Source organism: Colobus angolensis, unplaced genomic scaffold (genome assembly GCF_000951035.1).
Source record: "Colobus angolensis palliatus isolate OR3802 unplaced genomic scaffold, Cang.pa_1.0 Scaffold124, whole genome shotgun sequence".
Classification (NCBI taxonomy): Eukaryota; Metazoa; Chordata; class Mammalia; order Primates; family Cercopithecidae; genus Colobus; species Colobus angolensis.
The window spans coordinates 476,179-499,587 of record NW_012113586.1 but is presented as its reverse complement, the minus strand read 5'-3'; the positions used below and the strand labels follow the sequence as shown (position 1 = coordinate 499,587).

General features: G+C 40.8%; 1 protein-coding gene across 1 annotated transcript in view; it reads right to left on the bottom strand.

Moving 5' to 3' along the window:
- NOTCH2 (notch 2) overlaps nucleotides 1-23,409 on the bottom strand; it is a 167,803-nt gene that overhangs the window by 46,925 nt on the left and 97,469 nt on the right. The window contains exons 6-14 of the mRNA XM_011933036.1: nucleotides 17,170-17,403; nucleotides 15,435-15,590; nucleotides 14,796-14,984; nucleotides 13,739-13,852; nucleotides 12,801-12,914; nucleotides 10,923-11,156; nucleotides 6,653-6,763; nucleotides 2,360-2,552; nucleotides 869-1,014 (exon numbers count right to left, since the gene is read on the bottom strand). Of these exons, the coding sequence (XP_011788426.1) occupies nucleotides 869-1,014; nucleotides 2,360-2,552; nucleotides 6,653-6,763; nucleotides 10,923-11,156; nucleotides 12,801-12,914; nucleotides 13,739-13,852; nucleotides 14,796-14,984; nucleotides 15,435-15,590; nucleotides 17,170-17,403 (1,491 nt within the window). The remainder of the gene's footprint in view (nucleotides 1-868; nucleotides 1,015-2,359; nucleotides 2,553-6,652; nucleotides 6,764-10,922; nucleotides 11,157-12,800; nucleotides 12,915-13,738; nucleotides 13,853-14,795; nucleotides 14,985-15,434; nucleotides 15,591-17,169; nucleotides 17,404-23,409) is intronic.

The following is a 23,409-nucleotide window of genomic DNA, read 5'->3' as shown; positions in this document are numbered from 1 at the left end:
CGGCTGCTCACCTCTTGCACTGTGGCCTGGTTCCTAACAGGCCATGCACAGGTACTGGTCTGTAGCCTGAGGGTTAAGGACCTCCGGTGTAGACCAAAGATGACTAAGTAACTAAGAATATCTCAATGTGTTAAAAAGTTTGTTGAAAGAGTTCTGAACATGTGGATTCTTCCTTGATATTACTACTATCTTAATTACAGTAAGCATAGTATTTTCATTCTACTTTCATATATCTATTTGAACTATTATAGACTCAAATCTGGACCAGGAAGCTTATAATTAGACACTTGTCCAATGCTGTAAAACTGGAGTCTTAACTGTTCATCTTAAATATGACTATTTCAGGTCGGGCGCGGTGGCTCATGCCTGTAATCCCAGCACTTTGAGAGGCCGAGGTGGGCGTATCACCTGAGGTCAGGAGTTCGTGACCAGCCTGACCAACATGAAGAAACCCTGTCTCTACTAAAAATACAAAATTAGCCGGGTGTGGTGGCGCATGCCTGTAATCCCAGCTACTAGGGAGGCTGAGGCAGGAGAATCGCTTGAACGCAGGAGGCAGAGCTTGTAGTGAGCCAAGATCATGCGCCACTGCACTCCAGCCTGGGCAACAAGAGCGAAACTCCATCTCAAAAAAAAAAAAAAAAGAAAGAAAACTTACTATTTCAATAGGTTACCTCACTGCTAGGCTGAAGGTAGAAATTGTATCTATTCATGTTTTTATTCCCCAAGTGCCTTAGAAGTTCTAATTGTTCGATATGTTTGTTACATGAATGAATGAAAAAGAAAAGGAAACCAAGAAGTGAGTCAAGCAGTATGCAACAAAAAGAAGACAAAGAGCAGACACAGAAAGATGTACTTTTGTTTTCACCTTTAAAGCCCTTCTTGCAAGTACACCTGTATCCATTCACCAGATTGTCACAAGTTCCTCCATTCTGGCACGGATTAGAAAGGCATTCATTTTTGTCCACTTCACAGTTGATGCCAACCCAGCCTGCATCACAGAGGCACTTATATCTGAAAGAAGACAAAACTTTTTACTATAGGAGGTATAAATGTACAATTGAGTCACAGAGTGAAATACAGGACTTGGTGAAGAAATGGGGTAAACTGATCTCATTTCTACTTTCATGGAACTATCCTTGCATCACTTTGCACATGGTGTGTACTATGTGGCCCTATCAGGTGTATCTGGTAAAGAAACCTTCTTGGTGCTTTCCTGGCTCACCAAGTTAGTGAAATTACAATGAAATTTCTTATGTAAACAATGGTTTGTACAATATATTGGGCCACTCTGAAGGAAACAATATCATGGATAAATCTGCACAATGTATTTTACTATACATAAAACTAAAGTAAAGCAAACATTAAGATCATTAGTTTTTGGTGCAAAATAGATACCTAGGTCACTATCAGGGGCCCTGAGCCACTCTAAGATGCTCCTGGGATATTTCATATCTTAGTCATGCTTTGTTCTGATCTGAAACCTGGCTTCAGAAAGCACCTAGGGTATTCTGCAAGAAAAGGCACAAGAATGAAGGTATTTGAAATGTAAATATAATCTCCAATTTGAACATCACTAACACTTAGAATGTGGTATCAGGAAATGACAGCTTTCTTATTTGGAGAATTTTAAGAAAATGAGAGATGGGTAAGGGTGCCTTGAAGGCTGCTATACTCTGAAACAGCAATACTGAGTTAATTCATTTTAAAATAACTATTTACTATTAACCTCTAAACACTTTATTCTTTCATCTTTCAAAGTTTGCAAAGGAAAATGTCCAAAGCCACATCCTATGGCAAACACAGCAAGAGTATAAGAGCGTCTCATGAGAGCTAATGTCACTCTATGATTCTAGAAAATCACTAACACATCACACAAGTCTGCGGGGCTTAAAAATTGCAAATGTTTTATCAGGGACATTTCTAAAGTTGGCTGAAGTGGCCCTACTTCAGAGCACACACTGGCACTGTGACAGAACAGAGCTGAGCTATGTTTAAGCAGGGGAAAAAAAACAAAGGCTACAACATTCTACAGAAATCATTCCAATAATACATACTAAAAACATAATTGCCAAAGATTCACACAATGAGTCTGGGTTCCTCCCATGAGGTCCTTGCTAATGACCCATATAAGGGAGACATTCCTCCTTATGTTCCATCTAGGTCCTCACTTATGGAAGGGAGGGGCCAGCTTCCATGGATTAAGTGGTAATTCAGAAGGCTTTGATGCAGACTACCAAATCTTCAGCAAAGTTTCAGCTCAAGGTCCCATTTGACGACTTCAGGCTGTCACCAGTACTATAATCCAATTAGCTTAACACAGGTCAATAAGAAGCTATTACATGGGGCAGCTACTCACCCACTGAGACCTCCAGTACAGTTTCCATGGATGCAGGGATTACTCAGGCATTCGTTCACCTGTGAGTAGCAGCTGGGGTGATGGGGTCCCTCAGGGCATATACAGCGGAAACCATTCACACCGTTGATACATGTTGCACCCTTGCGACAGGGATTGGAGGCACACTCATCAATGTCAATGTTACATCTCTGCCCTGTGGAGAAGGGGGACAGTGTTATTTACATCCTAAACACTCAGGAAGTAGACCCAGAACTATAAGACACATTGTGTTTTCACCCTTCATCTGCTCAGGCCATAAGGTGTGTTGGGGCACCAAATGTCAAGATGTAAGGAATTAGATACCCAATAACACTTAATGCCATGCAAAGAAGGAGCAAAGAGCATTGACTTTTGATAATCAAGGAAACTTAACAAAAGGCTGGAAAAGTGTTATAGCAATTTGGTATTTTCTTTCAACTCATAAATGTGGAAACTTTACAAGGTTCTAAGAAGAGAACGTCAAATGTTAGCAAAGAAGGCTTCTCTTTTTAATGCTGTCCTGAGTACAACTCAAAGAAGCATTCATTAACGTGCTTTGTGCTGGTTTACCACAAATTCATTTTCTCAGTTAGCCTCTTACATTTCTATTTATGGTAAATCCAAATTAACTGGAATGCTTAATGAATGGGATAGTAACTTAATTCAATAATTAAACTGATTATAAAGAAAAGCTATTTTGCTTTCATTCTTAGAGTCATATTAATCCATTTTTTAACCTCAGGAAGTAGAGTCTCAAGGCATAATTTTGTTATCCTCTGATATTGGAGAAAATAATGCAGAATCTGTCACTGTAGACCTATGGTTCTGAAACTTTAATGTGTAAAATCATCACTTTAAGTTGTTATTTTAAGTGGCGATTCCTAGGCCCTATCACCATAGCTTGTGATGAACAGAATCTAGCAAACCACATTTTTAAAAATGTACGTGGCATAAAAACTAGATTTTGAGAAATTCTGTTCTAGACAATTACTACCTATCATCATATAATGCAGATACTGGGAGTAAATGAAATTGAAGTGAATATGTTGTTCCTCTAAGACATAGCCAAGATTGCTCTTTAAACAGATATCTGTTATAACCTTGATATTTCTTAGGGTGAATAAAGTAACACGGGCAGTTATACAAGTGTTTCCATTTGCTACATTTTGAGTAACTGAGATTTAACTATATATTCCAAAATGATATGAAATGTTAAAATTACCTATAATTCTATAAATGAGTGGGATCAAGCAACTGCTATGAATTTATAAATTTCAAAGAATACAATGTTCTGATTCAGATTTTGAAAACATGCATTTTTCTCATTTAAGAAAGAGCAATCCTGTATTTAGAACAGGACATTCCAAAAGAAATAGATACCCACTCCTATGAAGTATGAGTATTCACATTTTTTCACCCTCCATTGCTCTCTAAACCATTATTGGTGGTTCTTGTGGTAAAAACCCATAATCTGGAAGTGGCTGCTGTTTTCCTCTTAAGTGTTTTATTAATAGCTTATTTTTAAGTACTATTTCCTTGGCCTCAACCACTGGTTCTTTGAGATGTTTGTCAGTGGCACCAAAATATGAACCAGAGCTCTTCAACCACACAGTCAGCCTTGGCCTGTAATATAGTGGAGGATGACAGCAAAAAGCCTTTCTCATTTTTGGTCTTTTCTTAGAAGCATCTCCTCTGAAGCCACTCCTTCCAAGTTTTCTTTGTTTGCTTTTAAACTCTTTGCAGAATAAAATTTCAAGCCATCTTTATCTGAAAGTGTTAAATGCATTCTACTATGTTGATTGACAGCTGTTCCATCAGCAAGGTCTCACCCTCAAGGAGTTTCCACTGAGCATCAGAAAAGTCCAGTGGAAGGCCAAGCAATTTTGTTGGGCTCAGTAACTGAAATGAGGAGTTACCCAATGTTTCTTCTGACTCAGGTACTCAATAAATTGGTGCTTAATAAATGAAAACATGGTATAGTCCACACTTCAGAGTCTGGCATTAGCTAGCAAAAGTGCTGTATTTGAGTCCCATTCATTCGTTCATTCAGCAACATTCACTGAGTGTTTCCTGTGTGCTAGACATTGCTTTAGACACTTGCTATAAAGATGATTAAACGAGGTCTCCGCCTTCTGGGAACTCACAGTCCTCACTATGCAACTCACTGGCAGGCCATGAGTATACACATTAAGGTCTGTCTCTCAGTTGCCTTATTTGTTACATGGGGATAGTAGAACTTCCTTTCTGGATAGTTAAGAGAATTCAGGAAGATAATGGGTATGAAGGTGCTTTGTAAAACTGAAAAGCAGTTTATAGAAGTATCACATAATTCCTTACCTTCCCCCATTTAAAAAGGTTCTAAGAGAACAGATAACTTAGTATTAAAACAAACAAACAAAAACTCTCCTTTAAAGCTGTCAAAGCTATTATTAGAATGATACGGGAAAAATACATTAAAATAAAACAAGAGCAAGAATAAAACTCCTTACATTTACCACTCATGAGTATATACCACAGTCGTCTCTGACATTTTCAGGAGCTGATTAAAAAAACCATCTCAGACACAGACAACAGTTCCATGAACAGGGGACCACCTAGTAACCAAAACATTCCATTTCTTGCTTATAAGGTTTCATGCTACACCTTAGGTTTATTTTAGAATATTTTTAGCCTATGTTCTCCCTTCTTGACCTTTCTGGTTTGCTGAATGTTAAAAAGAGAAAGAATTATGATTCATTGGCATTTTGAATAAATGAGTCCAGTGAAGCCTTACACAAACACACACACACACACTACAACAGGCCCCTAATCAGGATGTCCAGTGTTGTGGGAATGAGCATGGGCTCTGGGGTCAGATTGCCTGGGATGTAATTCTGGCTGCTGTGCACTGGTAACATTACTTAACCTCTCTGTGTTCTGAGTTTCTTATAAATTCTGTAGGTATTCTCAACAGCAGTGACAATTGAGACTAGGCACGTAGTTTCTAGTTCAAAATTAGTTCTTCATAAATGTTACCTATTCTCTTTGTATTACCCACTCATCAACAATGTGCCTATTATCCTATCTAGCAGGGATTTCTGTGTATTCCCTTGACTGCCATTTGATCTTGGAGTCACAAGTTTCAGGATGCAGAACATCAGGCTACTATAGCAGCACTGGGCATTGGGCATGACAGTTTTCATCAGATTTGGCTTCTCAGTGATCTTTCACTGAACAGGGATCACTGTGACCCATTTGGGCTGCAAACTTTCCTCTCTAATGTCCACAATCATACCAAATAGGAGAAATTCTTGTGAAATAGAGAGCAAAGTACACTCCTGGCAAATGAATGGTGGACATTCACCTTGCTTTGCTCTGGCTTTTTGCAGACTCTACTAAAAACTTTGAAGGGTGTTTCACATTCGGGTACAAACAACCACATGGAAATTACTAAATGGTAACATGTTAGTGGCTGCTTCTGTGTGTCACTGTCCAGAAAGAACAGAATGTACAGTGTGTGCCTTCTGATGATGCCAATAAGAAACTCAGGTGTGTCAGTGAGGGGCCTCAGGTTTCTGCAGTAGTAGCCTCTAGCACTTTTTGATCAGGAGGGTAAAAGATAAAGTTAATATTAACAAATAGAGAGAAGATGTGTGTGTGTGTGTGCGCGTGCACATGTACACGCACATGTGTGTATGTGTAAATGCTTAGGCTGTTTATACTTTAAGAGGAGTTACATTCAAAATTCTTCTAGCTATTTACTTTCTCCTCCTGGGCAGAAATGCTACCCAAATTAGGGCAGTCTCCCCAAGCTCTGACTTCATCTAACAATATTTCAGAGAAGGAAGTACCCAGAAATAAGCATTCAGTATTTTCATAGAATTCTACCTTGAGTATGTCAAAGAGGAAGTACCCAGAAACAAGCATTCAGTGTTTTCATAAGATTTTACCTTGAATATGTCTTTATGGAAGGCCTTGACTACTACCTGTAGTCAATAAACATAGCTTTGGAAGCAATGTAACTCAAACAAAGCAAAGGCAATTTATGGTCTGTCTAGGAATTATTTTCTGGTAGCAATAAACATATAATCTAAAAACTCTAATTAATGAAAAGTATGTTTCAGTTTAGAAAAGGTCTGTGAACAGAAAACTAATCTAGAGAAGCAGAGAAACAGACTACTGACCTTCCAGAGAGACAAAGAAATCGGAAACACTTGAAAAGCAATATTCCTTTGGATGCTATATTCCCAAAGTGATAGGGCTGAAGGAGGGGCCTTGCAGTAAAAGGAGCTTTACCTGTGAATCCTGGTGAGCAGACACAACTGTAGCGATTAATGCCATCCATACAGATTCCATGGATACAAGGGTTACTTGCACAGTCATCAAAATTAATTTCACAATTAACTCCTAGAAGAGAAAACCAAAGGGAAACCATTCAATATTACCACAGAAATACTAAGGCTTCCTGCTTGTGATGCAGCAATGTGGTAAGAAATCTAAGGTGAATTCCAGCCAACCCTGGACAGAATAAAGCAACAGTTCTCAAAATGTAGTCCACTCTTTCAGGAAGATACAGAGGTCCAAAGGATTTTATTAACCATACTTAGCCATCATCTTTCCTTTTCACCGTGCTAACACTCAAACTGATGGTGCAGAGGCAATGGGGTGAAACTGATCGCATCAGCATGAATCAAGGCAGTAGAACCAAACTGTACTATAATTATTCTACTGCTCACCTCCATGTGCCACAGTTAAACAAGCAAAAACGCCAGTTTCACTCAAGAGTGGCTTTGTTGAGGAGGTTAAAATTAGTAACTTTATAATTTTAATAAATCTCGAACCTTGAGTAATGTCTACTACTCCATGTGATGAAATGGAAGTATATGTAAAGCATTTCTGTGGCATGCCAAGTATGAAAGTTGTCTCCAGGAAGAGCTATACTGCTGTTGTTTGAGCTGTGCATTGAAATAGCTGCTTTCTTCATGAAACCACATTTTAATTGAAAGAGCAGCTGACAACACAAACCAGGGTGAATCACAATTGAGTATTTAGCAAATATTAAGTGAAAGCAGCAAGCCTGTCATTTTGAGGAAAAGCAAATTAACAGTATTTTTGCCAAAGATAAAACTTAAGCTTTTGAATCAAAATTAGAATTTTGGAATTTTTATCTATCACAGTGAGCTTGACACCACCTGTCAGTATTATAGGCTAAATTTCAGGATAAATCTTGAGTCTAGTAACTTCCTCCTGAGGTAAGCTGCCTTATTTTTGCTCTGCTGCCCAGATGAATGGAAGAGCTTGGTTATATTAACAGTATACAATCATTATTGCTACCATTATTTGTAAAAAGGTATTTGTGAAATATATTTGTAATATATTTTGTAATATATTTGTAATATATTTCACAAATATCTTTTTACAAATAATGGTAAGGATATTTTTTATTTTTGTATGAATTAAGTGATGCTTTCTAAGTATCATACAATAATATTTTGGTAGTTTAAAAGGACTAAAAATAAAAACTGGTAATGAGAATAAAACAAAACAAAACATCCAGGATAAAAATGTCATATTTGTGATTCACTCATACTTTGTTTTTCTTTCTTTTTTTTTTTTCAGAGACAGGGTCTTGATCTGTCACCCAGCCTGGAGTGTAATGACAAGAGCACAGCTCCCTGCAACCTCAATATCCCTGGCTCAAGCAATCCCCCCACTTCAGCTTCCTGATTACAGGTGTGTGTACCACTTTACCTGGCTATTTTTTTTTAAGAGATGTCTTGCTATGTTGCCCAGGCTGGTCTCAAACTCCCAGACTCAAGCAATCGTCCCACCTCAGCCTCCCAAAAGGTGAGGTATACACCTGTATGTATACTTCATACAGGTATGAGCCACTGTGCCCATACTCTGCAATAATGTTTATTAATAATAATTACAGAGGAACAGTTTATTGAGCTATTACTATGTGCAAAGTACGCTGCTTTGCCTGTCATGTAAGTTTTCACTAACCCTGTCACTCAACCTGCATATTAGTCTGTGTTACACCCATTTTATAAACAACAGGGCTGACATGCACAGTGCCACCATTAGGGCAGGAAAGCTGGGCTCTGTACCCTGTTTGTGTGGATCCACAGCATCCTCTTTCCACCACACCGTACTGTCATCCCGTGGTTAATGAGGCTATACTGCCTAACTAGCCATAAATGAGGGAAAGATTTCCATATTCCCTGCAGAGAAGTGGATACCTTTAGGAGATGTTTCTAACCTTTGACTGACAAACCCCATTTACCCTCAAAACAAGAAGGCAGCATCCCCTTCCAATGAAGCCCTGATGATCCAATGTGACTCTAGCCCCCTGTCCATTGTGTACTTGAGTAGCAAAAGACACCTGGATCAAGCCAGGCCAATGAGATTCTCTCATTACAACACTGAAACACAGACTGTGTGAACTCTGGTCTACAAATGCCCAGTTTCCTGTTATTTTCTCCAAAGCCTTATTATTCAATTGCTTGGAATCTATAAGAGGCTCTGGGTGCTTTAGCTAAGCTCTTTCTGTTTCTTTGTTTTGTTGTTGTTTATTTTTTGTAAATGATGACTTAAGCTAGCTCAAGTTGGTCTGTTACTTGAAACACAAAGAAACTTACTTAAAACTTTACTATCATAAAAGCACAGATGAGAGAAGGCACTGAAAGTAACTCTGGGTAGTATATCTCACTTTAAGTACCCAGTGAGTGACTACCACAATTTTAGCTGGCAAATTGTAAAATATTTCTTCCACCCACTCCCCTATCCAAACACCTAACTACCAATTTAGGCCATATAAGTGGAACAGGAATTCTTACTCTAGAACTTGAGACTGTATTCATAATGCCTCGTTTAATGGATTTTCCACCCAGGTCCCTGACACATGCCAGCTCTTTCTCCACCCATTACAGACCAACTTTTTTTAAAATGTTGTCTGACTGTTACTTGCTTTAATTCTCCAAATAACTGCAGGAATGTCTTTGGCAGGTTCTGACAGATTCCGGGCCTTCCTTTCCATGTTGCCTACAGATCGCTCATATTGACTTCTCACCTTCTCAGTGACAGCTACTTACACCATACCCTCTCTGTCCTCCCCAGAAAACACCTGATATATCCTGATATAATGATATAATCCCAGAGAAAACAAAGTGCTTGCCAACCCACCACTCACCCAGGTTTCCAGTATGTTTATTATGATGGGATGATAGCAAAGTCTAAAACAGCCCCTCCATTCTAAAGGCATCCAGTCAATTGCTTGTAAATCTTTCAAATTTCTTTTCCTACTATAATTTCTCATGTCTGAGGAACAGCCTGGAAGCAAATTGCTTTTGGAAGTTTTCACAAAGATCTATTCAGCCCTTTTAGTGAGTTATCTAAATGGGGGAGGGAAAGGCATTTTCAGTTGTGACGACATGGGATGTTTTTCGTATGCTTGAGCAATTCAAAAAGGACTTTGTTTTCAAACTTGGCATGTATGAAGCCTTGGATAAAGACCAGAGCCTTTGACAAGTTTGAAGAAATGGATTTGGAAACAATAAAAGAAAATGAGGGCAGCTAACTACCTTCTCCACCTCTGCTCTCTACATAGGTCATTTTCCTTACATCCAAAATGAGTTCTCAATAAATCACTCCTTTATATTGGCAGGTTTCCTTCTAACAAAGGCACACATTGGTTAATCTTCCACTAATACATTTTCCTTTGATCTGGAACATAGATGTCTGTCATCTATGTTCCAGATCAAAGAACATACTTGTCTGTCCATTAACCATAGTTGTGACCATGATCATTCATCTAATAAGTAAAACAGAACCATTCAAACCTGTGAGATGCTGCTCCCTGAGAAAATAATACCACATTCCCCCAACAAGGAGCAGCATGTCCTCACAACCAACAAGGAGTCATTTAACCAAGGTCAGAGAACAATTATGAACTCTGAGGACAGGAAATGACAGCTTTGCGTTCTACTTTAGTTACTGTGGTGTGTTGCAAGGTATCTCCTCTTCCTTAGAATCCCCCAAGATGGCTAAGGCCCCACCAGAGACAAGTGACTGAAGAAACATGACACACTAAAGAGACTGAACTGTGAAAGAGAAAATACACTGAAGGAAGGAAGGGAGGGAGGGAAGGAGGGAGGAAGGGAGGGAGGAAGGGAAGGAGGGAGGAAGGAAGGCAGGAAGGAAAGCAGGCAAGAAGGACTGAATTTATTAATCTGGGTGGGGTGGAACTTCAAGAAAAAAAGACAATAGAGCCAAAAAAAGAGGTTTTCAATTTTAAATCATTAATTTTAATTTTTGAAGTGGTACGCCTCTATTTAACAAAACACACACACAAAATCATCAGATTGGCAGAGCTATTGTCTCTGATTTCTCCACTGGCTAAGGCCATCTGCCTTGAGACATTTATGTTTGTGGCTTTGGCTGTGCTTCTCAGAATTAGGACTGTTTTTTAGGTATCTGAGCATATGCCAACCGTCTGCAACATCTGTGTAAACTGATGTGAGAAACAGTGAAAACCCCATACCAAACATAAACGGAGTGGGCTTACCTGATGTGCCCGGCTGGCAGTTGCACTGGTAGCCATTGACCAGGTCGATGCAGCGACCATCGTTCAGGCAAGGGCTGCTATAACATTCATCAATCTGGTCACTGCAGATGGCGCCCATGTACCCAGGATTGCAGATGCAGGTGTAGGAATCAATACCATCCTGACACTGACCATGGTGGCAAGGATCGGGGTCACAGTTGTCAATGTTCTCCTCACACAACACACCAGTGAAACCTTTGGAAATAATTTTATCAAGGATTCTCAAAAACCAAGGCAGATACTCCACACCAGAACACAAGTGTAGCTACATCCATTTACTCTACACATACCATGTGTGGTCAATTAATACTGCAGGTCTTGAGCAGTAGAAAATGACTATCTGCATTGATTTAGAAAGCATGCCTGGAGAGAGGTGCTTAAAATAAAGATTTCCAAATCAAATTTTAGAATTGAAATACGTTTGCAACTGATCAACAGTTTCATTGCAGAGATGCTCTAACTGCATCTTCATTTTTTATTAGGCTTCAGGTATAACAGCTGAAAACATTTTTCCTTTATATATTTATCTTTGTATTTTTTTCTTCCCAAGCCCAATTTACAGGTTAATGATTTCATGTATCTTATGTTCCCAGTTCTGACTTCGGAGGTAAGAGAGCTTTATTTTACTTCTCTTAGCTCCTCTGACAGTATTATGCATATATAGTAGTTTTAAATAAATACTGCTTGAATAAAATGAATGAACCTGTTACGAGCATTTAAAAGAAAGAGAGACAAGAGTTCCTTTCTTTGAGGCTTAAATAGACAAACATTATATCTTTCCCTAGAAGACTCCAGGAGACCTCTCCCCACTTGTAAACCTGAGCTAAAGGTTTTTAATCTCTTTGAAACTTATCCTCTACAAGAAGAATCTGGCCAGGGAAAGACAAAATTTGGATTCTCCAACAAAGGGCAACTATTTGCAAAAAGAAAGAACGTGGCTCATCTGAGTTGTCCTAACCTAAGTAGGTCTAATACTTGAAATATTCACTTTTTGTACTAATTTTCACAACTAAATTTGCTTTTCTGTGATCAGAAATAAATTATATGCATGATGCCTGTAATCTTTAAGACTCCATTCTCTAAAATTAGATAATGTCTTCAATTATATAAATAACTTATCTCCCAAGCAGTCAGACAATAAAGAAGTTCACTTCTAATAATTTCTAACCTTTCTGTATAATATTGGCCTGTGTAAAAGGAAATGTGTAATAGGGAACATCTGGCTTACTGAAATTCAATCCCAAGTACAAAATGTGATTACAAACCCAGAAATGCAGAATATTTGTGCACAGATCGTTTTTGACTCTAGTTGCAGAAGTCAGCAAAGAGGACCCAAACTTTTGCAGTTAGAGTTTTCTCTCCTATCATTTACACACTTGCCTCTCAATCCTATTTGGTGTCTTTTATGCAGAATACCCCTGCACTTGTACACATTCAGCCTTTAAATTTCTGGGCCTTCTTTCAGTCACTTGCTTCAAGAAACACAGAACCAGGCCTCCTGTTGAGAAGCCCCAATGAAAAATAGCTTTCAACTGGAATTCTTCTCTTTCCTACATGAGTAAATCTAGCCAGCTGGAAACTTACTGCTGCCAAAGTCTGTCCCAGAAAGACATGGATACCAAATGGAAATATCTGGGCCAGACCACTGTTGTGGTGGAGGAGGCAGGTGCTGTAGAAAAAGAGAGCAGCAAAAAATTTGCTAAAAGCAGCTCTTCCTAAAGACAGAGGAGCCCCTGGGAGTGGACTGACCTGGTAGAGCAGCTAGCAGAGCACAGGGACAAACACCCTATTTTGTTCAGATGGACCTACCAAGGAGACGAAGAGTGAGAAGAATCTTACCTGTGGCACACTGGCATTCATAGCCATTCGGGTGATCGATACACTTTGCCCCATTCAGACACGGAGTACTGGAACAGTCATCAATATCAATCTGGCAAACTGGCCCAGTAAAACCTCAAAAAGGGACAGTGGTAACATGAATTGAAGGATTATCTTGCATCTTCCTTTACTATGAGAATGATGTCCAGGGAGGGGTGGGTTAGGTTACTGGCAGGGCTTATACCAATGGGTCAATAAGCCTATGCTTTATTATTCTCCCCAACAGGTAACTGGAATAATCAGGTGACACTCAGGCAATCAGAGGCAGTTGTGGTGTGTCTCCACCATTGCTTCTTCACAGACAGACTTCACTTATAAAGGAAGGATGTAAGAAGTGAAATTTATAGGTGGAACCGTCAAACGAGTAACTGCAGCTTCAGAGGCAATGGAAACCTTCCCTCTGAAGATACAATGGGGTAAGATGCAGTCTATGGAGGGCAATTTGGCGTATCTTCAAAAATAGCTTGAGGAAAAAAAAGGAGAGACAGAGAATCCTGGAAAAATTGGCATGTGTTTTCTGTTCCTGAACTCATGGGTGAAATGTTTAAAAATAACAGTCTCACAGAAGGCCTTCAAGAATACGACCCATGGGAAAAAACAAAATCCCTATAGCCTACAACTAAGGCTTCTGTGAGGTATGAACATTCTGAAATATACACACAGACGAAGAGGTCATGGGCCATTCAAGAATAGACTTGGACTTCTGGCCACAAAGGATTTGTAAGATATAGTAGCTAAAACAAATTCTCTATTTCTGTACACACACACTCCTATCACCAAGCACTTACTCTAATGATTTCCTCATGCACAGCCCACACACGTTCTCTCCCTGCTCTCTTCCCTGTGGTCAGTTGGCTTTGTGCTTTAAGAGAAAACAGGGCCAGGTGGTGGGCACTTACCAGGAGGACACAGGCACTGGAAACGATTGACTTTATCCACACACTGCCCATTGTTCACACAAGGGTTGCTCTGACATTCATTTATTTCTAATTCACAATGCACACCTTTGAAACCTAAACAAAACAGACCACACAAGTGGCTTAAAGAGACAGAAAGGTGTATTCCAGACAAGGAAGCACAAATTTGCAATGATAACTACATTCTCTGCGAGTCCACACACTCCTGCAGAGAGAAAAGGAACTCTGCCATGATGAGAAAGAGTCACTCCAAGGATCAAGCAGGACAGGGCATACTGTGAGATGCCCATGTTACTGTGAAAAGCGGGAAGGGATTACTTTAAAAGACATTGGCAAGACCTAGCATATAAACAAGGACTGCTCCACATTTTCTGTGATAAATCCATACTTCCTGGACTGTGGAAGGCCCAAAATGTCCCCACTCTATGTTCCCAAAGACAAGCCGAGCTGGAGCTGGTGTTGCCTTCAGGGTGCAGTTCGAGGTCAGGAGTGCCTTTCAAGGCTGAAGTAGCTGGCAGCCTTCATCAGGCAGAGCAGCCAATGTTAGCCATCATTTCAAGCTGGATTTGGCTGTATCCTCTGAAAATTAAAGACATGGTCTCTGCAGAAGAGCTCCAGAATATAACTAAACATGTACTGCACTTTAGATAAATGGAAACTTCCTACATAATTGTGGATAAAATTTATTTCTATAAATGGAATGGTATGGTATTTATAATTACATGAAGGTATCAGGAAAACTTGCTATTTAAAGGATTCTTACAGTAAATCATTTTTGAAATTTTCTATTACATGTGGATTTTGATATAACAGGCTTGTTTAACTTGGTCTACATAGCTTGATGAATTCTAGCACTGCCTTACTCTTTGAGGAAGGAAGGTTTGCTTGTGAACCCTGACTTCTTCTAGTCCCCAGTCAGCAAAGGAAATCAAATGCTGACAGAGCTCATCAGATTGCAACAGTATACTGAATGCTCTACCAAGAGAAGTTCAGAACAGTCCCTCCTCTCTAGACCCCACATGCTGATGGGCCCATTTACCTGGCATGCACAGACATGTGAAGCCTCCAATCTTATCCAGACAGGTAGCATCATTCTGGCAGGGTTCTGAATGGCACTCATTGATGTCCATCTCACAACGAGGTCCTGCATAACCTTTCAGACACTCACAGTGGAAGGCGCCATCTGTGTTCACACATTTTCCTGCATGCTCACAAGGATTGCTATTGGCTGAAAGACACAAGTACCAATTACTGGGATCAAAGCACTTGAGTTTCCACAAATGTGAACAATAGAAGAAGATCTGATGGTTATAGCATCAGGGCCAGGCCTTTAATAATATCATTCCCAATATTCTTTTTTCCTTAATTTAAAAAGAAATAAAAGCAGAGTATCCTCAACTGTTATGCATTTCTGCTATTGCAGTTTCTGCCCAAACTGTCATTGAGGTATGGCTTTATATTAAGAATCAAGTACATACCTTTCATACATTTAATCCCCAGAATGGAATATATGGTTATGGTTATGCTGAAAGGTCACCTGTAAACACCGGCCACATAGCAAGAGGAATCTGAGGTTTGGGTGTATGCAACTTGCTCCTACAGTAAACTGTGCTTCAGTTTAAACATTTGCTGAGCTCAACAAACACTTCACAGAATAGAAAAAGTTCTGGGTACTCACCCATGGCACACTCATCCACATCTTCTGTGCAGTCAGCCCCTTTGTAGCCTTGGGGGCAGGTGCAAATATACTGCCCATTTAGGGGGTTGGTGTCACACAGTGCCCCCTTGTGGCAAGGATTGCTGATGCATGCATCATCCAGATGACACAGGAGACCTGTCACAGGGTGGGGCAAAGGAGAACTAAGAGAAAATGTCCTTCACTTGGGGAAGAGCTTTCTCTTTCACCCAGGAGGGAAAATCTCATGATCAGTTCCTCAGAAACCAACATGGAGATTTATAGGCAACTTCCGCTTTGCCTGACCCTACCTTGGGGACATGCTTGGCTACCAGCAAAGTACCTAGCTGCAACCCTAGACTCTGATCCTGAGCCCTCAGCTAGACCTCTCCTTCAGTGCAGAGACATGTACAGGCCAGAAAATAAGAAGACGGAGATAGGGGCCAGGCGCGGTGGCTCATGCCTGTAATCCCAGCACTTTGGGAGGCCAAGGCAGGTGGATCACAAGGTCAGGAGATCGAGACCATCCTGGCTAACACGGCGAAACCCTGTCTCTACTAAAAATGCAAAAAATTAACCGAGCATGGTGGCGGGCGCCTGTAGTCCCAGCTACTTGGGAGGCTGAGGCAGGAGAATGGCGTGAACCCGGGAGGTGGAGCTTGCAGTGAGCCGAGATCGCGTCACTGCACTCTAACCTGGGCGACTGAGCGAGACTCCATCTCAAAAGAAAAAAAACAGGAAGCGGAGATAGGAAAATGGAGCGACCATCCAGATAGTGTGCCAGATTTAGCAAATAAAATAGAGGATGTCCAGTTGAATTTTAGATAAACAAGAAATAACTTTTAGTATGTCTCAAATATCCCATACATCCTACATTTTATCTGGAATCCTACTTCCCCAATATTATGCTACCTGATGATCATGGGGCCACCTGAACACCTAGAGTAGCCTTTTAATAGCACCAACATTCCTGATTCAGGTGGCCCCAGGTCTCTGAAGATATTACTAGGCTTCCTGTTTTATATAGTTCACATGGGAACTGGATTTTCCAGTCTGCAATTAACTTAAGAACAGGTAACTAAGGCTTCTTCCACAAAGTTGGAGCTAGGGCTTTTGGAAAGGCATCCATGAAAGAACATTTCAAAACTGCTGGGCAGAAGGTTCTCCCAGCTAAATTATCTTCTCCCATCACCTTCCTCCTTACATTGCTCTCCTTCTCCTAGAACTAGTAGCTGTTAAATTGAGAGGTGAGAGAAATGTTAACCCAGTAGCACGTAAAAATCTTCCCTGAGGGGAATATTTTCATAGACATTGAGGGTTAGAAGGCACTTAAATGTTTCTCTCCTGCCAACTTCTTCTGAGTAAATAGATGGTTTCTTCTTAAAATGAAGCCTGTGGATCCATTTATTAGCCATTTTATCTTAATAGCTGAGGTGCTTTTCAGTCTAAGATTTTAAGGACTTCAGCAGATGCTCCAAAGACAATAGTTACTAACTTTCCTTCTTTGGAATGAAAAACTAAAGTATGTAGAGTTAAGAAGAGAGCCTAAAGTCCTAAGGAGGAAGACTATCTTCACAGCACTTTGGTTAGCAGGTTACATTTCTGGAACAGTCCTGAGTGATATGTTCCCACGGATGGTAACTCAAAGAATACAGCTGTTTGGGATGAAAGAGAAGGCAGAGTCCTGAATACCCCCTGCCCCTTCCCCGTTTCTAGCTCCGTCCTTCTGCTAACCTACCTGCCTTCCCCTCTGGGCACATGCAAGAGAAGGAGGCCACACGGTCGATGCAGGTGGAGCCTGGAGTACAGGAGGCGAAGGCACAATCATCAATGTTCTCACTGCAGTCATCTCCACTCCAGCCGTTGACACACACACAGCCATAGCCTCCATTGCGGTTGGCACAGGTGCCCCCATTCTGACAGGCATTGGGCTGCAGCAGGCATTCGTCCACATCCTCTGTGCAGAACTGTCCTATTAGGGGAAAATCACTTTTGATTAGAGCTCTTGTGTCTCAAAGGATTAGTACCATACCAGCCCCCACACACACTTCATCTTCATGTGATCTGTCTGAAATTAAGGCAAGCAGAGCTCACAGAAGGCCAGGTCTTCACATGAATTTTAAGGCCAACTTGAGCCATCCAAATGACATTTATTCCAGGCAAATCATTTCAAGACGAATAGAATAGTTCTTACCACTAGCAACTCTAACAACATGAGGGTTTAGCCAGCCTATCAAAGAGAAGGTAAAACCTGTAGGACCCTTGAGTTAACTAATCCCTGGGTCAATGAACATGTAAGTAAGAAGAGCAAGGAAAGAAGAGTATAAAAGATGAGTAAGAAAAAAAAGTGAGAAGGAATCTATATGCCAAACATTAGGGTAACTGTTCTGTATCTTGACTGTATCAATGTCAATACCCTGCTTGTAATATTATGCAACAGTTCCATAAGATGATGTTACCACTGGGAGACACTAGATAAAGGGTACAGGAAATCTTTCTGTATTAATCCTCATAACTGTGCAAAACTACAAGTATCTGAAAATAAAAAGTCTAATTTTTGAAAATGCTAGGGCAAGCAATATAGGGTAGAGAGAAGACATGAAAGATGTTGAAAATCTCTGGTGAAGTATGGATGTGAAGGGCAAGGCCAAGAATAATGAGAATGGAGCAAGCTGTGCTCAGCCTGAGGCACCCCATACTTAAAGGATGGGGATTTGTGGAAGAAGACATGGAAAGTCCACCCAATGTACTAGGAGATGGAAAAAGGACTGGTATGCACTGCCTGAAAAAGACCACACTAAAGGAAGCTAAACATGAGCCCACATCTGGCTAGGTTGCAGGCCACCAACTATAGCCACAATGGAGACTAAGGCAAAGGCTCCTAAGTCCCTTAACAAAGAACAAGAGAATGTCTTCAACTTACAACCCAAGAATCTGTGATTAACAAAAGCAGTATAGGGCCAGATCATATGAGCGATAAAATAAATTGGTGGTTGGTTTTATTTGAGGTCTTTTAAAAACAGTTTAGAGAGCTATCAAAGGAATTAAAATTTAGATCATCCAAATTCTCTAAAACATGGTAAGTTGTTGAAAAAAAAAAAAAGTCAAGGTGTCCTTCATTCTTCCTTTGTAAATAAAACTCAACAAATAATTTTAAAAGGCACTCTGATAAAGAGGCCTCCTAATAAAAAAAAGAACACAGTATTTGTGCTTAGAAAATGCCAAGGCTACCTCTAGACTCGGAATACCTAGCAATTTGACTGGCTCATGTATCTGTAGAAGGCCTGTTAACCATTATTACTCGCAGATGCTAGTTGTGTCTGACTTAACCTGACTGCCTGTTCTTTATTCCTATCTAACATGTACCTCCATTACCATAGAACCAATATCACTCTATCACACTTATTTGGTACTTCTGTCTCCCACTGCTTGGCTGCAGTTTAGAGGGTTTTTTGTATTCCCAGCCAAGAGCCAACTGACTAGGATGGCAGGATGGGTATGTGGATGTCTCCGGAACTCTGTGTTCAGCATAACCCTTCCATGCTCCTCTCCTAAGTCCAGCCATATAATTCTTGAAGGAGCAACTGTGTCTTTACATGATCAAACCCTCCTGGCCATAGCTGACTGACCCAAGATGGGCATCTGATCCAAGCTACATCACTGTATCTCTCCCAAATTATTGGAGTGGGACCACTTTGCCACATAGACCAAAAAGATGAGGAGGCTGGTCTGCAGAGAAAGTGATATGGGTGAATGAGAAGTGCACAGAGAGCCAGGCACAGTGGCTCACACCTGTAAACCCAACATTTTGGGAGGCCAAACAGGAAGATCACTTGAGCCCACAAGTTAAGAGACCAGCCTGCAGGCACTACTCGGAAGGCTGAAGTAGGAGAATCACCTGAGTCATGATCATGCCACTGCATCCCAGTCCGGACAACAGAGCAAGACCCTATCTCAAAAAAAGAACAATAGAAAAGATGTGCACAAAGGGAAAAAAACATGGTGGCATTCAAGTTGTTGGTTCCAATTGTTACTGAAGCCCAACTACCAGTAAGCCTACTCAGTGGCATAGCCATTCTGAGAGATGCCCCTTGCAACAGGTCTTTCTAATTTGAAACGAGGTTGTGTCAACTGCAACCCAAAGTAAGAGTGAGTGAGGGATGAGGGAGTGAATGTGGGAGGTAATGAGGGAAATGAGGGAGGAAGGAAGGGAGAAGATGAATAAGAAAGTGAGAACACTGAGGCAGTGAGTGAGGGAGTGACTGAAAGGAGTGAGCAAGGGAGGCAGTGCGTGAGAGAGTAAAAGATGGAGGGAGGTGAGAAAGGGAAGGAGGGAGTCAGTGAGTGAGTGAAGGAATCAGAGAATGAAGGAGGGAGGGAGTGAGCACACTGGCAATAATCTCCCTCAGGGCAGATGATGTCATTTATTATAGAAACTTTGCTGTCTTATAGTGCTAGCAGAAATAGTACCTCAAAGTAATGAGAGCTGTGTTATTAGGACGCAGGTGGGATTGAGAAATGAAAACATGACCAAGAAGTAGGTGAAGAGTTACTGCAACATGAAAATTGCTGAGTCTCATCTATTATATTTATGCTAACTCAAATATCCACAACACCCACCAACCAAACTGACTTGCTGAATGTGAACAATTTCGATGTCATTTTCCTTTATTGAGGCTTTGTGATAATTTTGGGTACTGTAAGACACAATGTGTTTAGAGTTATTTTGTATACATTTTTTATGCACTATAACAAACAGACACTGAAATAATGTAGCAAGACAAAGTAGGTAAATAAAGGAAAGGAAATGTGGCACTCTTGGGAAAGGAAACCAGTAGCCATTGACTGCCTACTGAGAAGCAAGCACTGCGCTTGGACTCTCATAAAAATTGTCTCATTTATATCTCAGGAAACAGTCTCAGAGAGGTAAAATAATGTGCCTTTGTAAGACAGTGAGTGAAGGACAGTTGAGATTTGAACTGGAGCTGCCTTACTCCAAAATTCTTAACAAAGACCTGAGGTGAGAATTTGACCATATCAAGCCATCTCTGCATGTCTTGGGCTTCCCAAGGGCACACAGGCATAGGGAAGTGGATGGGATGGAGGAGGTGAGGACTCATCATGACTCAAACAATTGATTACTGGAAACACTTGTGACTGCAAACTCCTGTCTAAAAGGGAAATGTATTTTTAGGTACAGTCCACTGTTTTTTTTGTTTTGTTTTGTTTTGTTTTTTTCTGAGATGGAGTTTTGCTCTGTTGCCCAGGCTGGAGTGCAGTGGTGCGATCTCGGCTCACTGCAAACTCCACTTCCCAGGTTCATGCCATTCTCCTGCCTCAGCCTCCCGAGTAGCTGGGACTACAGGCACCCGCCATCACGCCTGGCTAATTTTTTGTATTTTTAGTAGAGACAGGGTTTCACCGTGTTAGCCAGGATGGTCTCGATCTTCTGACCTGGTGATCCGCCCACCTCGGCCTCCCAAAGTGCTGGGATTACAGGTGTGAGCCACCACACCTGGCCAGTCCACTGGTTTTTGAATGAGACTGAATTTTGAAGATTACCTGTCTTCACTGAACACCTTTGGACCACGTATCTATTTGACAGTGCTTGTTAGGGACAGGTAATTTAGAGATCCAAGAAGACACTGGCTTGTAAGTAATTAGCTACTGGATGGATCACACTTCTCTAAGGTTCAGGCACATTTCTACAGATTCGCATTTCCTCCTAGTCCCATTTCTGCCAGATTATTTTCTCCCTATTAAACTTCTATCAACTGGTTCTAAAATTCGGATTAGGAAGAACAGTAACCAGGATGGCCATAAAACTTGCTTATTCTAAAATTCCCAGTGGAATATCTGCCACAATACAACAACTTCCTTCACGTCACCACCCTCCTGGCACAGGAGAAAACCAGTGCAGAAGCCTAAAAATAAAAAACTTCAGGTTCAGGAAGGTAAAAAAAGGAAACAAAATCTTCCCAAGTTCACATGGTTGGTGAGTGAGAGTGCTGCACTGAAACCCGGATTGGTCTGACTGCAAATCTGATGCTCTTTGACTGCAGCAGAGTTGAGTATTCAGCCCTGGATGTGATCAACACAATCCACAGATGAGGTCCCTGATCCCAGGGTCTTACAGCACCCTGAGAAGGCACAGGTGCATAAGACAGTTAAGGAACACTCGTATTAGAGAGAAATAAAGGCACAAGGTCACCAGATACTTGAGTGGGAAAAGTTCTTGGTGATCACCTAGAGGTCTTAAGTGTATGCTCTACGGTCATTGAGCTTATCCCACTGGAGCAAGAAAGCACCAGCCTGGGCTGGTGGTTGAAGATTTACAGAGGAATACAGGATTAAGTCTTAAACATATTAAAATAACTGGAGTGTATTCTTTGGCTGGGGTTTTAAAAGAAGAAAAATTTGGAGGTCATTGAGGCTTTGAATTTGAGTATGAATTCGGAACTTGATACAAGTAAAGGAGGATGAGGAAAGACATGATCAATATTGTGTTTGAAGGTAAGTTGGCCAATAGAATACAGAAGGGATTAAGATCAAATGAGTTTATGTTAGTAGGGAAAGGAGGAGAGAGCACTAAGTTATAGGCTACCTAGCAAATAAAAGCCTTTGGTGAAACAGGAGAGCTGTATTGTTTCCATGTCCTACCAAGCTACTAAATCTTCAATACAAACAAGTGTCAGCATGTGTCATCACCTGTGTCAACACACAAACTTTGCTGGTGAACTCCCAAAATGTTGCACAAAGCTCAGTTAGGCAAGTTTTCAAGGGCAATAATTATCCCTCTCACTAATTTCCACCTGCCAGATATTGCAGGCTACTGTCATTTTTTTAACATCAGGACTGAGGTAGTGGACTAGCTAGGCTCTTATTTTCTATGGGCAAAAGAGAAAGAAAATAACTTGTTTTTAAAAACTACCCTCTCTAATGCCACAATGACTCTGGAACAATCTGAAATGAAATGTCAAACTAGCATATCCTTGGCTGATACCTTAAACACTGAGTGCCACCTGTAACTACTGACAATTTTCTGGTTGATCACTTTTGCCTTGTAAATATACTCAAATCTACACCTCTCCTTTGTACAGTTTATGCTAACCACAATAACTTTTGTTGATTCCTCAAACATTGTAAGTTTCCTCCTGCCTCAGTGTTGCTGCAGAAGCTGCTCTGTCCACCTGAAACATTTTTTCCCTGCTTATTCACATGGCTGGGTACCTGTCTTATCAAGAGAGTAGGTCTACAAATGCACATCTCATGATTCTCCACCACTGCATCATTCCATTCAATCCATCCTGGAATGGATCACAAGCTGTGATTTTGTATTTATTTACTCTTCACAGTCTCTTTCCCATTTTGTGATAAGCTCCAGGAGGACAGGGACGGTGTCTGCCATTCACCTTGGTATCTATGCCAGCCACTGCACTAGACACCTGGTGTCAGTGGTGAACCTGACCTTGGACAGCATCTAATCCAACATGCTCATTTCACAGATGAGGAAACTAGGACCTGAGAGGTATAGTAACTTGTCCAACTTTGCACAGTTAGTTGGCAAAAGAATTAGAAGTGAAAATAGTTCAGTGCTGATAAAGACTTTGGGGTGTGAGATTGCTACAGATCACATTAGTTTTCAAAATAAAGAAGGCCAATCTTAGCTGACTGTTGAGGGATGTAGGGAAAGAGGAAGAAGCTCAGAGTACTACAAGTGAAGATAACATGGCATTATCAACCCACCATTAGCAAAGGAAGTATCCTGTTTTGGTTTTGCAGGAGTAGGGTCACCTCTATGCTGATCTTTTCTTGTTGCTCCATCCTCTGGCTTCTTCAGGCTGAACAAGTAACATTATGGGCACAGTCGGCCAGGCGTGGTGGCTCACACCTATAATTCCAGCACTTTCGGAGGCTGAGGCAGGTGGATCACGATGTCAAGAGATTGAGACCATCCTGGCCAACATGGTGAAACCCT